Below are 16,388 nucleotides of genomic sequence, written 5' to 3' on the forward strand. Positions count from 1 at the left end.
ACAGTGCTGTTGGTTTCTGGTATCTGGTCTCTAGAGCTTTCCCCAGTATCCTCTGGGCTTTCATGCAAGTTCATATCCTCAGTAGGGACTGAATCATGCAGAAAATAAGCTGACAGTAGTGGTTGAGCCTTCTGTTCCCCGTAGAGCTCCTGTCCGATTCTCCGAACTTCAGTGCTGCTCCTCCTCCTCCTCCTCCTCACTCTTTTTTACTCCCTTTCCTGACTGCAGGAAAGTCCCTTACTTCTTTTGATTCATTCAAAAGGTCACTGGTGAACTGTTGCAAATGGGATTGCATTTATGTGACTCTCCTTGGGTTGACAGGCAAGGCTGCTTAGGGTTCAATAAACGGTCATGTGTAATATTGGGTAAGAACATGCTAGACAAAACACATGTGAATCTGGGGACATCTGACATGATCACATTGTTATTAGTTATTCTCTGTCTATTGGTCTTGTTTTGTATTGGTAGCAAATCTGCACTGTTGAGATTAACAACAGGACTTTGCATAGGAAGAAAATCACCTCGCATTAGACGGATGCTGCTTCATGAATTGTTAAAGGAAAATGTTTTGTGCATAAAACAAATTCTTAGAGACCAGACCTGGAAGACCTTTTTTCCATGAACTCTTGATAAAATAATAAATTTCCAGTGCACCAAAAGCTCCACTATGAAAGAGATTTGATTTGGATGAAAAAATAGATCTGTTAAATTAACATACTTTATCTGCAGCAACATTGAAGCCTCTTTCAAATATGCCAACAAAGGCCATCCATGTTGACAGCCTGCCAATAGGACAGTGTGTACTTTGGTTATAAATGTACATAAATTATTGTTGCCAGAAATAAATTCACGTGACCTTCCTGTTCGCTTTTACATACATCATCCATAATGGAAGCATAGAAATTACTCGCTGTTTGAGTGTAGCAGCAGTAAAAACCTAAAGTAACTTAGTCTTACCCCTGAAAAGAGAGGGTGGCCATGAGCCATATTTTAGCCCTGTGTGGGCCAAAGACATCCATGATCTATTTCATAAAAAAGAAAAAACATCTTAACCTTTTAGAAAGCATCTGTTCAGGTTCTTATTACTGGTGCCCATCACCATAAGAGTGCCTCTCTCTCTATCAATCGGAAAATAAAATTTGGGCCTAACCAGGCCAGCTCCTGTTAGATGTTTTAACAATCTTCTACTATACATTGCAGAACATTACCACATCCAGTAACAACAGTAACAGAGTTCCTAGAATGTATCTTGTTTTACCCCAGTATATTTCTGGATTCAACTGTGGACTAGTTTATTTTAACAAAATGCAGAAAAAATACATTCTAGTAATGTTAAGAGGAAAGAGTTTAAATCCCCCAGAATACAGGTAATAGATTGTAGTTGAGGATAGGATGCCGTGCTGTCCTCAGCTTGCCTTGCTGTATGCAGATAATAAAACTTCTATAATATGCAAGGTCTCCCCCAGCTCTGAAGCCTTTGCTATAGTAACTAGACACATACAGATGAATTGAGGACAGTACAGCAGCCTTGAGCTTAATTTTCCTTTGTTTTGTGGTTTTCAAATAAGTCCTGCATGTAAACACAGTTTTGTTGTTGTATTTACAATTTGGCTTCATAACATTCAAGTGGCAAAAGCCAGGGCACTTAACCTTTTTGTTTGTTTGTTTTGTGTTTTTAAAAAAGCACCAATTTATTCAATAGAAAACAGCTGAGATTAATCTGACTTTTTTAAAATAACACTACCTTCTAGTGCGTATAGATTACCTTGCATCTTAATAGTTCTTTAGTGACAAAGGTCATAACCAGTAACCAAACAAAATTAGCAGTGCAGCCAATGGGCTAGAATGCATGGGTTGAAGGCTCAATCTCTAGTGCCTGCTTGCATTCCTTGAACTTTTCAGGATGCTCTCTTCACGTTAAAAATCCATCTGAAGGTAAACATGGTATAGTTCTTACTTATAGTATTCTTAGTTCTTACATTGATATATTTTCTTTTTAGAAGATATACACATACACATCCGAATGTCCTTTTGATTGAAAAATGTCAGAATATTTGCTCAAATATCAAATTCTTATAAAAATAAATCTACAATCCTGCAACGACTCAAGCCAATATTCAGCTCTACCCTGTACGATCAATATCGAGAAACTGGCTGTCTGTTCTGTACAGGATATCGCAGAGGAAATTCTAAACAGAATGTGACAGTAGTAGGCGTGCAGATAAGCAGTGGTGTGGAAAGTAGTGCTGCAGGAATGAACAGAAAGGTCCGTAACACCTTAATGCTTTCGTGAAAGGCAGTTCACTTCCATTCCAGTTAGTATCCGCATCTGAATCTGCTTTACAGATCTCTGCACAATCGGTATGCCGTTCTTGCTGCCAATTTAAAAGTGCTCATTTGCTTAATCAACGACACCCTGTGACTGGTGAAGTCATGTATGGCCAATTTTGTCTTGAGAACAATTTTGTTGACAGCAAATGCTCTAAACTACTGTGTATGTTGCACACCTTGCAAGGAATCCAGTTAAAAGATGTATGGGTGCGTGGAGAGGGGGAAGAAAGGAACCTCTTCATATATGTGAAGCATATGGGCTTTTTTTTAATTCATTGTAGCAACTATCTTGTTTTAGGGTGTGCAGGAGATGGAGGAGGACAAGGTGTATGCCACAGTCTGTGTCATATCTCACAAAAGTGTAGACATTTTCCAGTTGTGTCTGCTAATGATTTAATAGTAAGAGATCTTCTAGCTATGAAAAAAATTATTAGTATTAGAAATTAAGCTTACAATGAATACCTCCTAATTTGGCACCAATTATGTATTAGCCATTGCACCTTCTGAATATGTTTCATTTTATTAGTTTAATTCCAGATTGAGTATTGTAATACTTGCTTTCCTGGATCTGGAGACTTCTCACAATATAAATTTAATCTTTCTAAAATATATTTCGTATCTCCTGGCAAAGTATGTATTGTTTTCTTTTTTCCTGTTTTATGCCTACACCTGCTTTAATGGGAAGAATTAAAATACAACAGTATTCCACGGCAATGGTCCAGTACAGTTCACAATAGTGTAATCATACTGTTTTGGACCGTAATTGTAGAATATTGTGGTGCTTTCTGTTAAATAAGAAATGTAACATTTAAATGTACACCAGAGGGGTTTGGATTAAGAATTCCCCAATCCCTCAAAACCAGGTCACTTTTTTTTTTTTTTTTGGACCCTAAATATGGATTGAGGTGCCCAACTTTAGGTTCCGAAGCTTGGAAAATTTTGGTTGCATTTTGTTACAGTTTAAAAAGCTCTTGGACTGCTGAGTGAATGTGAGAGAATGGGACCTCAGACATCTCTTCCATTTATTGAATAATATGACAGACTTTGGGTTGTCATTCTGTTAAGTCTTTCTCTCTCCCTCACCAGCCTCCAAAGCAGCAGCACTATTCCTGTTGCCATGACCTTCCAGCTGTGGTAGGTCAACACAAAAGGGTCTCCTCAGGCCAGATGAACTGAAGTTGTATCTTCCTCTTCATTACTCCCTGTGCTGGTTACTGAACCGTTACTGGTTGCCAGATGAACTTTTGATCAGATACAGCACGTCATTTGTGCACCAGATAGCACTGTGCCATAGCTGACTACCAGTGCCTCGATCCTTCTCATTCTGGCCTCCTCCTGACCCTCTTCAAAATGCCCAGCAGAGCTGTGCAAGGTGTGAGACACCAGCAACCTTTATGGTCATTTAAGGCACATGGACTTGGTCACCAAGTTGAATCTGCGGCCTTTGCCACATAATCACTGTCCTCTGTCAAGTAGGACTGTGCAGAATTTATTTTAACATACTTTCTTAAATTAGGAACTCCCTCTCTCCCCCAACACGTATTCCTGCCCTGGATTGGTGAAGTCTGTTTTAGAGGAAGACTATTAAACATCTGTCTTCTGCTTCCCTGTTTGTGTATGATGGTTTTTTAACTCTACATACGGGGAAATGCTTGAAGATATATTGGGCTTGATCGTGCAAACCACTGAGCATTGTTTCTGATCCAGCAAAGCATTTCAGCATTTTTAAGTGTGTGAGTGCTACTATTGATTTTGATTACTCGTGTGCTGAAGTACATTGGATTAAGCCCATCAGTAGCATTATTTTGTTTGGCTTTTAACACACAAAGCCAAATCCTTTCCAGTATTTGTTATTTCTCTCTGCCCATGAAGAGAGAAACACTTCCCTAAAAGCACCCACAACCACCATCAAATAGAGGACTGAATAAAGGGACTGCTGTACAGGAGCATTTTATTAGTCCATGTAGTCCAGCATTCAGGTTCTGCCATTAGCCAGCACCTTGTGCTTTAGAGAAAAGCAAAATGTCCATACTGCACCTAGATAGTGGTGCAATAATTATTTTTTTCTTGTCCCTACTCCTAAAGGTTAACTTATGCTCCCATGAAGCATGAGAACTATTAGTCCTTGTAATAGTATTCTAATTACTGTAACTGCAGATACCACTTTCATAGATGCACATTTTAAAATCTTATGATGCGAGTCTGTAGTATCTTTTTTTTCCCTCATTGTTTCATGGAAAATGAATATTGTCACGTTGTCTGGAGTAGCTCACAACTGAGAACGGTTACCTCAGGGCAGACGATCAGAAAACAGGGAAGATACCTCAAACTGGTGGTGTTTTCTATCATTAGATTTCACCCAGCAGGTACCAGACGTGAACTCCTGGATCACTATACCAGTCTTACCATGCAGGCACATACAGTCCCCTTAGATCGGGGTTCTCAAACTGGGGGTCAGGACTGCTCAGAGGGTTGCGAGGTTATTTCATGGGGGGGGGGGGTCAGCCTCCACCCCAAACCCCGCTTTGTCTCCAGCATTTATAATGTTAAATATATAAAAAAGGGTTTTTAATTTCTAAGGGGAGTCGCACGCAGAGGCTTGCTAAGTGAAAGGGGTCACCAGCACAAAAGTTTGAGAACTGCTGCCTTAGATGCTACATTCTATCTTGTCACCCAGACAAACTGGACTTAGTGATAAATGGTCCCCTACACCAAAGATCACATCACATTCAGGTTGCTTCCAGTCCCCAGAAATCAGTCACTTACCCAGATCAATTGGTACTCTAGGTCTTACACTAAAGACAACACTGGTAGCCAATTCCATGGTAAACTAAATAAAGGTTTATTAGCTAAGAAAAGGAAACGAGAGTTATTGAGATGTTAAAGCAGATAAAATATATGTACAGGTGAGTCACAGTCTGTAGTTGCAAATGGTAGCAGAGATGTAGTAATCTGCCAGTTTCCCTAAAGTCTCTGAGGGCTACCCAGAATAACTCTGGGGAACTCCTTCTCATCATGAGCTGATGACTTGGTCTGCCAGCATCACACACATACTTTCTGGATGCTTTTAAATATACTCTGCCAGTAGGCACCATGTCTATGGTTTTGTGCATGTAACTAAGATGGGTAGGGGTGGGGCTGGTAATATGGTTCTCCGTGGAGTCTGCATCATTCCCTAATTGAAATTTAGTATGAACGTGTCATGAAGAAATCCTAGCTGGAGTGTGTACAAATGGCAGTGTCAGCCAGAAAATATGCATGGTGTTAAATCTAGTTTTCCTTAGAGTAAATGTTTAGTGTTCTCTCTAAAGGCTGTAAAACTGCTCAAAGGGATAGAAAACAACATATGCTATTTAATGTTCTGAACCCACAATTGTTCAATAGAGCTGCTTTATGATTTTTTTTTTTCTTTGTTGTACTTCAGGGTTTGGGGTTTTTTAACTCTCTCTTCTTTGGACAACAATTGTTTTTTTCCCCCAACTCCTCTCGTCTCTACAGAACTGGCAAGGAACGTGCTTGCTTCTAGGTAATAAAGGTGGTTTAATGTTAGGAAACATGTTGAAACAAAGCAGAGATTTACATTCTTCATTCTGAGTAATATTCTCTCCACCTACATAAAGCCCAGAAATTCAAGTTCTATATGGCTGGGGTGTGAAAAGGTTAGGGAGGGGAACTCATGGCTGTTCAGATACCACAGTGATGGGCGCAGGAGAACAGCCAGAAAAATGAAACACTCTCACACATGTGCATCTCTCTTCTCCCTCCCCATCCCCACCCCCCAACCCATGGCCTGACAGCCCCTTGACATTGCAATTCCATTGCTTCTGGGCTGAAATAGCATTTGTAGCCCCTCTGTGCTGGTTGTACAGGACACTGGGGTCCCTGGGTCCTAATAAGTGCAGATCCACTGCCCCTTCCTGGGCCCACAAATTCATCTTCTGTTCAGACCCTGACTAGGCTGATTCGGAGAGATCGGTTCTGCACTGTGTAGGAGGTATTAAGACGCTCCCACATGGTCGTTTAGCTAGCTGACCCCTTTCATCCCACAGAGGATCAGCATGAAAATAATGCAGAAATCCTGGTGCTGACCCACAGCACCAGGGGAGAATCTGGTTCTCAAAACCAAATTGTATCTTCAAGTGGTTCTGTCATAAATTATTTTTTTGGCACTGAAAATAAATATCCATTTTTACTTGGGACAGTTTGTGACTGAACCCTGTAAAGTAAACATTTCGATGTGTATCTGATTCAGATGGTGCCAGTCCATTCATTGGCAACAGTTCTCTTTGCCACCTGCACATTTATTGGTGGTGGTGTGTCCTTCAGTTTTTTCTATCACAGGGCAACATATCAGAGTACAAATATTAACCTAAATATTTCTCAGGAACACAGGTTTGACTTTTCTCTTTACGGGGGGCGGGGGTTGGTGGTAGGGAAGGGAGATTCTCCTGTAGTGGCATCTAGTTCCTCATTACTGTAGATATTTTACATTTGAATTTATCTGTTAGCGTAAGAGTGAAAGCAGATCGATATCCCCAGAACTGCTTGTGCTCTTACGGTCATGGCTATAGTCAAATGTGACATATCTGAGAAGACACAAGTAAGATCCCCTTGCAATAAGGTATAGTAGAGAAAACAGTGCTGTGCTGTCACTGCCCAGTGCTGAAGTGTTTTTTTGGGGGCTATGGGTGTTTCAGCTGCATGTTCTTTACTGTACCGGGAGAAGGTATCTCCTGTCTCTTGCTAGCATGTGAGCACCGTGCTGTACAGTCAGCCGGCAGTCATGAGCGTACAGAATCACACTGAATCCTCCTGATGATTTCACAGTAAGGAGTTGCGGTATAGAAAACTGAACCAAGCTCAGAAACTCCACTTCAGCAGGTCTGCACTGAGTGAGTCAAGGGGTGTGAACTCACAGACAGGGAGAGAAGAGAACTGACCCTGGTTGGTTTCCTCCTGCCTCAGTTAACAGTGTTCCACTTTTGCCACCAATTAACCCCTAAATACAGTGAGATCCTATATCAGAAAAGCGAACTTGATTTTCAGTTACTATATTGTAAAGGCCAAGGGACTTTGATACTTGAGCCAGGCTCTGGACCTAATTCCTTGTCTATCCACTATTTCGAGAACCTTTTTAATCCCTTCTGTAACTGGTCCTCTCAGGTGCTGCATGCTGTACAGCAGCGGTTCTCAAACTGTGGGTCGCGATCCCATTTTAATGCGGCCGCCAGGGCTGGCTTAGACTTGCTCGTGTCCAGGGTTGGAGCTCGAGCTCCACCACCTGGGGCCGAAGCCAAAGCCAGAGGGCTGAAGCCCTGAGCAGCAGAGCTCAGGTTACAGGCCCCTGCCTGGGGCTGAGGCCCTTGGGCTTCGGCTTTGGGCCATCCCCCGCCTGGGGCAGTGGGGCTCGGGCTTTGGCTTTGCCTCCCCACCCCACCCGGGGCTCGGGCAGGCTCAGGCTTCAGTCCCCCCTCTTGGGGTCGTGTAGTAATTTTTGTTGTCAGAAGGGGGTCATGGCGCAATGAAACGTGAGACCCCCTGCTGTACCAGAATGTTTTCAGAAGAGTCTTTTTCTCAGGTGAGACTGTTGCATTTCAGTGTGAGGACATGCATGTTTTTAGAGCTCGTGGGGCGTTGGCCAGTTGTGACACTGGGACCTAAGGGCTTGTCCTCACTTAAAATGCTGCAGCGGAGGCAGAGATGCTACCTGTACTGGCAGGAGGGCTTCTCCCAGCCACATAGGTACTCCACCTCCCTGAGAGGTGGTAGGTATGTTTTCGGGAGAAGCTGTCCTGTCGACATAGCAGTGTCTACACAGAGAGTTATGTCGGTGTCACTGCATCGCTCAAGGGTGTGCATTTTCTACACCCCCCGAGCCACGTAGTTATACCGACGTAGGTTGCTAGAGTAGACCAAACCTTAGTTAGACTGTTGGACTACAGGATTACAATTGCTGACATTAAAAAGAAGGGAAGAGCTCCTTTGTGCAATGTGAGCTGTGATATGTTTATATCTCCACCACAGTAATGCAAGAGTTTTGCTTCTTTTTTTGTCTCTTGAACGAATGAACACACTCTCTCTCTCTCTCTCTCTCTCTCTCTCAGATATCAGTGATGTCTCATCTTGGTAACTCATTTAACCCAGAGGAGTGACTTTTGGTGTAAGAAAGATCAGAATCAAACCCATGACATTCGTTTTGCGGAGAAAAAGTAAAATTTCCAGTACATGAGTGTAGACATATTGCTAGCTTTTACAGGGATGAGGAGGAAATATGCTCATTTGTTTAGCATGCTAGGGAAAGGAATGTGTCTGCTCTTGCCTCTTCCACATGTGAACAGACACACACATGGAAAACACCTGTGGCAGGTTAGAGTGACCTACTAGTGACAGCACTGAGGACCCTTGTTTGCCAGCTTTGCTGTTTTTATTGCAGGTAACTGTGGAGGTCTGGTCAAGAGCTGCAGCTTTCTGATCTCATTTAGTTAATGCTAGAGAATCCTTCTCCCTAGCCTTCTCCCTTCCATAATTACATTGACAGTGAGATGTTTTGGTTTGATCCCCATGCTCTCAATGAAGGATGAAAAGTTGGTTTTAACCACAAGTTGGTGATTGCAGCTGCTCGACAAATGGAGCTTATTAAATGATTTCCTGATTTCATTTATTTATTTATTTTTTGGGCTAAGGCTGATGCTAGTCAGGTATGAGGCGGTATGTATAAAAGATGCCTTTTGCTACTAGGATAGAAAATAGTCAATGAGAAACACACACACAAATCAGGAAGGCTTGTTCTCCCTGGCCAGACGTCAGGTGGATACTTTGAAGCAGTGTACTGTCCTGTCAATTGACATTTTTCACAGTCTTTGCTGTTCTTGGTGCTGGAATGAGAGGGCCTCCCATTAATTTTTTGCCACTGAGCATCCCCTTGTGCAGTAGACCATAACCATATGCCACTGTGCATCAGCTGGCTGAGTTGGTACCTTCTATATCTGTGTGCTTGAGAGGTATGAGGCATTGTCTTCCTCTTGCCTCCCTGGCTGTATCCACATTTAGGGCAGGTCTAAGCTTAAAATGCTGCCCCAGTGCAGTGGCGCCACTGTAGTGCTTCAGTGAAGACATTACTACACGGACAGGACAGCTTCTCCCATCAGCGCAGTTAATCCACCTCCGCGAGAAGCGGTAGCTATATCGACGGGAAAAGCTCTCCCACCAACGTAGCGCTGTCTACACTGGGAGTTAGGTCAGTATAACTGCGTTCGTTGCACAGGGGGGTGGATTTTTCAGACCGCTGAATAAGGTAGTTCTACTGATGTAAGTTCATAGTGTAGATCTGGCCTGAGTGTTGTGGATACTACTAGGTGGTTTTGTTACTCGCTGTGCTCTGTGTATATCCAATGGGATATTTAAAACAAACTAATGTCTCTGCACAAGCTATAACGTCTGCTCTGTGCTATATCATTGGCAAATGTTAGTGACTCTGCCCCAGATCTCCATTCACACCTGTGGGCAATCCATGGTTTTAGGCACACTGCAACACAGGGAGCCTGAGGCGCTGCCCTTCTGCTGTAACCCTGTTCCCCACTTCGTTGTAGTGGCAGGAGGCACTCGCCACTCCTTGAGGTGTGCAGAGGCAACAGCATGGGGCCTTCCTTCCCACAGAAGTAGCAGGAGTCCCCCTCACCTCCAGAGAGGCAGGGGGACCCATGTTACTTACCTCAGCTTCTGGGACCTGGCTCCTTGGGTGGGCCAGCTCCACTGCACTCTCCTCCTGCCACACACAGCGTCCTCTGCTAGTGGTTTTGAGAGGACCTCCCCCCACCCCCCAGAGCAGTGGAACTTGGAGTTAACACACCTTGAGATGCATGGGGCTGCCCATCCACCATCTCCCTCTCCCCCCAGAGCTGCTGTTTCAGGCTGTCTGCAGACTGTGGCAGACGTCACTACATCAGTTACACTTGGGTAATATTATCACGCTTTTCATCACAACTATAGGAGCTAGAAACTGTCTTTACATGAAAGCTCAGAGTCTGATGTAATCACATGACTCAAGGAGCTGGGGCTTTCGGCATTGACCTGTATTGTCTGTGCATTAACCCAGCTCTGTCTCTACTTCTCAGTCTGGTGTTTCTTCTAGCAATTTTCTGACACTACCTGGCAGGTCTGGGTGCACTTGATTTGGTAAAGGTAACGAAGCAGGTCATGAAGCTGGGGGGAGAGGGACACCCTGTTGGTCAAATAAGTCAAGTGCCTCCAATAAATGAGCTTGATTTTCTTCTCTGTATGTAGTTTATCACAAAAAAAAGGTTAATGCAAAGCTAACGCTCAGAAGCGAAGACATGAACGTGAGCCGGAAACACAGCTGAGGTTGAATGAGCACATGATAGGATCCAACAGATGTTTCTGTTTATGGATAGAAGCCTCACCTTTCTTCGCCCCACCCCAATCCTCGTTCCCTTCAGCAAGGACCTGAAAGCCCCAGCTTTGTAAGAGGACTCCTAGTATTAATAACCTCTATTTTGGGGGCACATCTTTAGTTTAATCAATGTTTTATTTACTAGCTTCCACAAAATTTATAGTATCTGATCAGTAAATGCGTTTGCTCATCTTTGATTTCAGATGAAGTGTTCATGTAAATTAATAGAAGTCTCTCTCTCTCACATTTTAGCAAACCTTCCCCAATGAAGTCCATTGCGTTGAAGAAATTTTGAAGGTGAGTGCACCACTGCAACTCTTCAGTTGCTTAAAGACAGATACTTGTGTAGTGAGTCTCTTTTCACTTTCCTATTAAAAGGCAAAATTGGGAGAAATTGTATTGTGCTTCTTTTGTGTCAGACCACAATGCAATTACCAGGATTGTTTCGTTGTGCATCCTACAGAATCTAAAAGTAATGCCTCTGATAAAATACAGAAGATGGCTTACAAGCAATATAGAATAAATACTATGGAACCAACCCAATCTGCATCTTAATTAGATGGTTGCTGTTTTTGAATGCAAAGCCTGCTTTTCCCAGAGATGTTGAACGCATCAGTGCTTTCAGTTCCTGCTGGCTGAGAGAATGAAACGAAGGGTATGTCTTCACTAGCAACGTTAAAGCGCTGCTCCGGCCTGTGTAGTCACAGCCCCAGCTTTGGGAGAGAGCACATGGGAAGGAGCAACCAGTGCTGGAGCACTGTCTACACTGCCACGTTACAGCGCCGAAACTTGCCGTGCTCAAGGGTTGTTGTGTTTTTTCACACTCCTGAGCGAGAAAGTTTCAGTACTGTAAAATGACAGTGTACACAAGGTCTTAGAGACTGGAGATCTCACCTCTGCAGATCAATGCAGAACACTGCCATTCAGCCAGTTGACATTCATGGTAGTTAAGGGTCTGCTCTTGCAAAGCTAGTCCAGAAGCCTGGCATTCCTGCATTTGGCTCCACGAACTTCTAGTAGGGTTATCACATAAGAAGATGGTCTGTTTCATAAGAAGTGGTAGAAAATACAAACAGTAGGTGGCTTAAGTGGTAGCATCTTCCTACCTATTGTGTGAAAATGTATTTGTTTCAGAAGCTAGTCAAGTTAATTTTGAAAAGGCACTTCAAGGATTTTAAACCCTGGTCCAATGCTCTGTATCTCATCATGGATGCATATTTCTACCACTCATTTCCCTCAATGTTGCTTCAAAGAGTCAATATTCTGACCCGTCAGTCATAACCAGAATATGTAATCAGGGCACTGTTTCATTTTGAGACATGATCCTACAAAAACTTACTACCAGGTGCAATATTTGTTACCATTGCGTAAGTGCTACCCTTTCCCCTCACACTTTAGGAAATACACTGCTTTCCTGTGTGATAACAGATTCTGATTAGTATTAATACTGTAGTGCCCAAAGGAACCAATCATGATTAGGAACCCAAAGTGTTAGGCATTGCACAAATATATGGAGACGTGGTCTATGCCCCAAAGAGCTTGTAATCTAATTTTGAAACAAGTTGCAGCAAGTGAATGCAACAAACCTCTGAGGATAGGACAAGAAGCAATGCGCTAAAATGGCAGCAAGGGCAGTTTAGGTTGGACATTAGGAAAAACTTCCTAACTGTCAGGGTGGTTAATAAATTGGGTGGAATAAACTGTCAGGGTGGAATAAATTGCCTCGGGAGGTTGTGGAGTCTCCATCATTGGAGATTTTTAAGAGCAGGCTAGACAAACACCTGTCAGGAATGGTCTACATAATACTTAGTCCTGCCATGAGTGCAGGGGATTGGACTAGATGAGCTTTTGACAGGTCCCTTCCACTCTGGTGATTCTATGAAACAATAGGAGTGAAGAGAGAAAGAGGACAAAGGTAATGATGATATGATCACACATTTACTTAGAGTAGCTGTGATAAGAGGCTCATAAAGATGATGATAAGGTCTGTAAAATACTCCGCCCCCAGCTCATGCGTAGAAATCTCTCTTGACCACCTTAATGGATGTTTGTAGAGTCAAATATAACAATGTGGACTTTTTAAATGTAAATCTCTTCTGCACATTAAAATCCTTCTTTGAAATGTGATTTGGTTGGGAAGCTAGAGACGTTTCAGAGCTTTCCTCGTGTTGCTCCTCGTAGAGAAGATTGCGTCAGACTGTGGTACAAAGAGGAACACTTACGCACAAATAATTTACCTGTTAATTTGTGTAAACTCTTTGTCAAACTGCAGATGTTTCTGTTCGCAGTGATCTTTCTGCCATGCTAATTTCATTCGGTCATTTCTGCCTCCAATGAAGTCAGTGCCTGGCGTTATACTCTTTTTCCGTGAGGAACAATTGTGATGACACCAATTCAGAACGATGAGCTTAAGGCTGAGTAAAGAGGAGAATATGGACTGGGGAATAAGGGAAATTCTTGTTCGTTAAACGCAAAAGTGTCTGTTGGAACATGAGATAAGAAATACTACTGGGGTGAGAAGGAGGAAATGACCAGCCCTATGGATTTATGTTTAGACCTTGGAATGAGTACTGTCTAGAGCAGTGCTTCTCAAGCTATCTGATGTGGGGCACTGGCATTTTTTTTTCCAATATGCGCGCAGACCAGCAATCGATGCCTCCGGTCTGCGGACCACCACTTTGAGTAGCACTGGTCGAGAGGGTTCTAAGAGCTAAGAGACAGGAGCTAAGTAAGTGCCATTTTTCCTAAATGTAACCAGGGTCTTCTAACTTCTTGAACCCCAGTGTTCCCTGAGGCCTTGTCTAGATGAGGCTGCAACTTAGTGAGCTGAGCATGTGTTAAAGGCAGAGCCTTGTCTACATTAGACTTTTTCAGACACATAAGTTAGAACAGTAGCTAACGTTTTCTAACAACACACATTTAAAATCCTAGGTTAGACAAGGCCTGAGTGCCACAAGAGGCATTATTCATTCTCTACCTTACGTGCTAGTCCCTACCAATTCCAGTTGCTTCTGTACCCTGCTGCTTCTCAGGCTAGGAACAAGCACCAGAAGATGGCACCTAGCAATGGTGGGAGGAGGGGAATATCTGGAATGCAGGTGAGAAGGGAAGAGGGATTTCTGAAGAGCTAGAATTGCATCAGGATTGTTTCCCTCCTTGAGTCTGGACCCAATCCTCCTGCGTTCAGCTTGCCTGTCAGTTATACTGGTCCCCAGTGGTGACAGGAAAATCCTTGAAACTGGCCAGTTTTTAAAGCGTTTTGAATAGCTCTGTCGCTCAGTCTTTAAATTGAGACTGCCTTTATTCCTAAAAGCAGGGGTAGTCAATTTAATTTTTTTTTTCCAAGGTCCAGATTTCTTGGTCAAAGTATAGTCAAGGTCCAGACTCTAGAGAAACACACCGCGATGTGTTTTCACACTGCGATGATAAGTAAATAAACAGATTTGGCGGTTCATTAAAAAGTGTCTGGTGGTCTAGATTTTGCCCACGGTCCACCTATTGATTACCCCTGTCTAAAAGGGATGTGCTAGTTCACCCACAGGTTGTTGGGCCCAATACAGTAATTATTGGGTGAAATTCTGTGGCCCACGTTATGCAGGAGATCAGACAAGGTGATCGTAGTGCTCCATTCTGGCATTAAAATGTATTAATCTCAGGATAACCGGCTTCTGAAGGATTAAGTCATACCACAGGTACCCGGAGCAGTGAATGCTCTGTTTTTAATGGTGCCAATGGAGGCAGTTTCAGCTCCAAATCTGAGTGGGTTGCTTAAAAGCAGATAGTAAAGAGAAGATTAGTTGCAGCCAGAGTTCGCTGGTTGACCCCCTGGTATTATGAAAAGTTATTTATCCATTGTGTCTCCATCAGTGACTGTGATGACTTCCATAATAGGCAAGTCCTGCACTTTGAAAGCCAAAGAGCTTGCATTAAGTTTTTATTTGCATCTGCCTTTATTACTTCTAATAGCTGGAATGTATTAGGCCCCAATCCTGCAAACACTTAGACATATACTTAACTTTACAGACTTCAGTGGGACTGCTCCCATGTGTAAGTGTTTGCAAGTTAGGGGCCATAGCTTTGTATTGAGAATGACCAGAATGTAAATTTCACAGGAAATGTTCTCTAAATAATTTTCTAGCTATAAGCAGGCCCATCAGGGACTTTTCAGTGTATTAACAGGAACGGTGTAGAACTTCTCCTGGGTATCAGTAGTTTAAAAAAACCAAAACATTTAATATCTATTCTTTTCTAGGAAATGACCCACTCATGGCCACCTCCCTTGACAGCTATCCATACGCCTAGCACAGCTGAGCCTTCAAAATTTCCTTTTCCACTAAAGGTAAAAAACTAACCATCTCCCCTCCTCCCCACATACTTTTTAATGTGTAAGGCCTGGTCTACGCTTAAAACTTAGGTTGACATAACTGTGGTGCTCGGGGGTGTGAAAAATCCATCTACCCCAGTGTAGATGTAACTAGGTCAATAGAAGAATGCTTCTGTTGACCTAGGTACCTTCATTTGGGGAGGTGGAGTTTCTACAGTGATGGAAAAACTCCTTTTGTTGGGTTACTTTGCGTCTACAGTCTGGGGTTACAATGCTGTAGCTATGTTGCTATAGTGCCCATTATGCAGACATGACCTAAGAATAAGCTTCAACTAGGATACATTTTCACCTGGGGTCGTCTCTTTCAGCACAGCAATTGGCTGTTAGATTTTGTTTTTATTTAGAAAACGCAGATATGAAATGAAAGCAGGATGGATTTTAAATATAAAGTCGCTCTACCTTATTTTAAACCCATCTTTTTGGATCAAAATTAGGTTAGCTTTTGCTTCTGAGTAATTAGGTTTGTTTGGGCTACAAACTTCTTGTATGTGTCCAGCTGTAATCCTCTCCTACCTTTTTAATTTTACACTGAAGTCTCGTTGTCCATTATAAAACACATCTTGAGCAATAGAAAAACTTTGGATGAATAATCAGGAAAAGAAAAACCCTAATGTATATTTGTCAGGATCTTGGTCTTCAAAAATAATTCATACTTTCACAAAGATTTGCAAGGTCTCATCTGGGTTTATAGCATAAACAATTACTACTCTTTATTATCACTTTAAAAGTATCCTCCTAAATGTTTACCAAATCTTCTTTTCACTTTATTTCATGATTCAAAAATTAATACAGTATACTATTAATATATGTACTGTTGACATTACTAGTACATCTCACGATGTCCATGATAAACGATCTCAGTACATCTTAGGGTTCTGCATCATCGCAAAGACAGAAGGTCAGACTTCAACAAAACAGATTTTCATATAATAACAGGTAACTCAGTTGAAACTGTTGGGCCTGGTTTTTCAGAAGTGCTGAATATCCACAAGTCTATTTTAAGTTCTTGAGAGCTGTGAATGAGTGCTCAACACCTCTACAAAATCGGGCCTATGCCTCCAGAAACAAAATGCAGATAACTGCAAACAGACAGCTATTATAATTAATACTATATTAGGTCTAGTTCTCTGAAAGAACTGAAGAAGAGCTGTGTGTAAGCTTGAAAGCTTGTCTCTCTCACCAACAGAAGTTGTTCCTATGAAATATATTACCTCACCCACCTTGTGTCTCTCTCAACTTTTTATAAACATTTTAATTTTTAGC

General features: G+C 42.4%; 1 protein-coding gene across 4 annotated transcripts in view; it reads left to right on the forward strand.

The window, feature by feature from the left end:
* The window catches only part of AFF1 (ALF transcription elongation factor 1), a 161,444-nt gene that overhangs the window by 97,639 nt on the left and 47,417 nt on the right, over nt 1-16,388 (forward strand). For all 4 annotated transcript variants that reach the window (XR_012639237.1, XM_074950549.1, XM_074950550.1 and 1 more), the window contains 2 exons: nt 10,994-11,038; nt 14,994-15,080. Coding sequence is in view for 3 of the 4 variants with exons in the window: in XM_074950549.1 (XP_074806650.1) it covers nt 10,994-11,038; nt 14,994-15,080 (132 nt within the window). In the remaining variant the exon portion in view is untranslated. The remainder of the gene's footprint in view (nt 1-10,993; nt 11,039-14,993; nt 15,081-16,388) is intronic.

This window comes from Natator depressus, chromosome 4, assembly GCF_965152275.1.
Source record: "Natator depressus isolate rNatDep1 chromosome 4, rNatDep2.hap1, whole genome shotgun sequence".
NCBI lineage: Eukaryota > Metazoa > Chordata > Testudines > Cheloniidae > Natator > Natator depressus.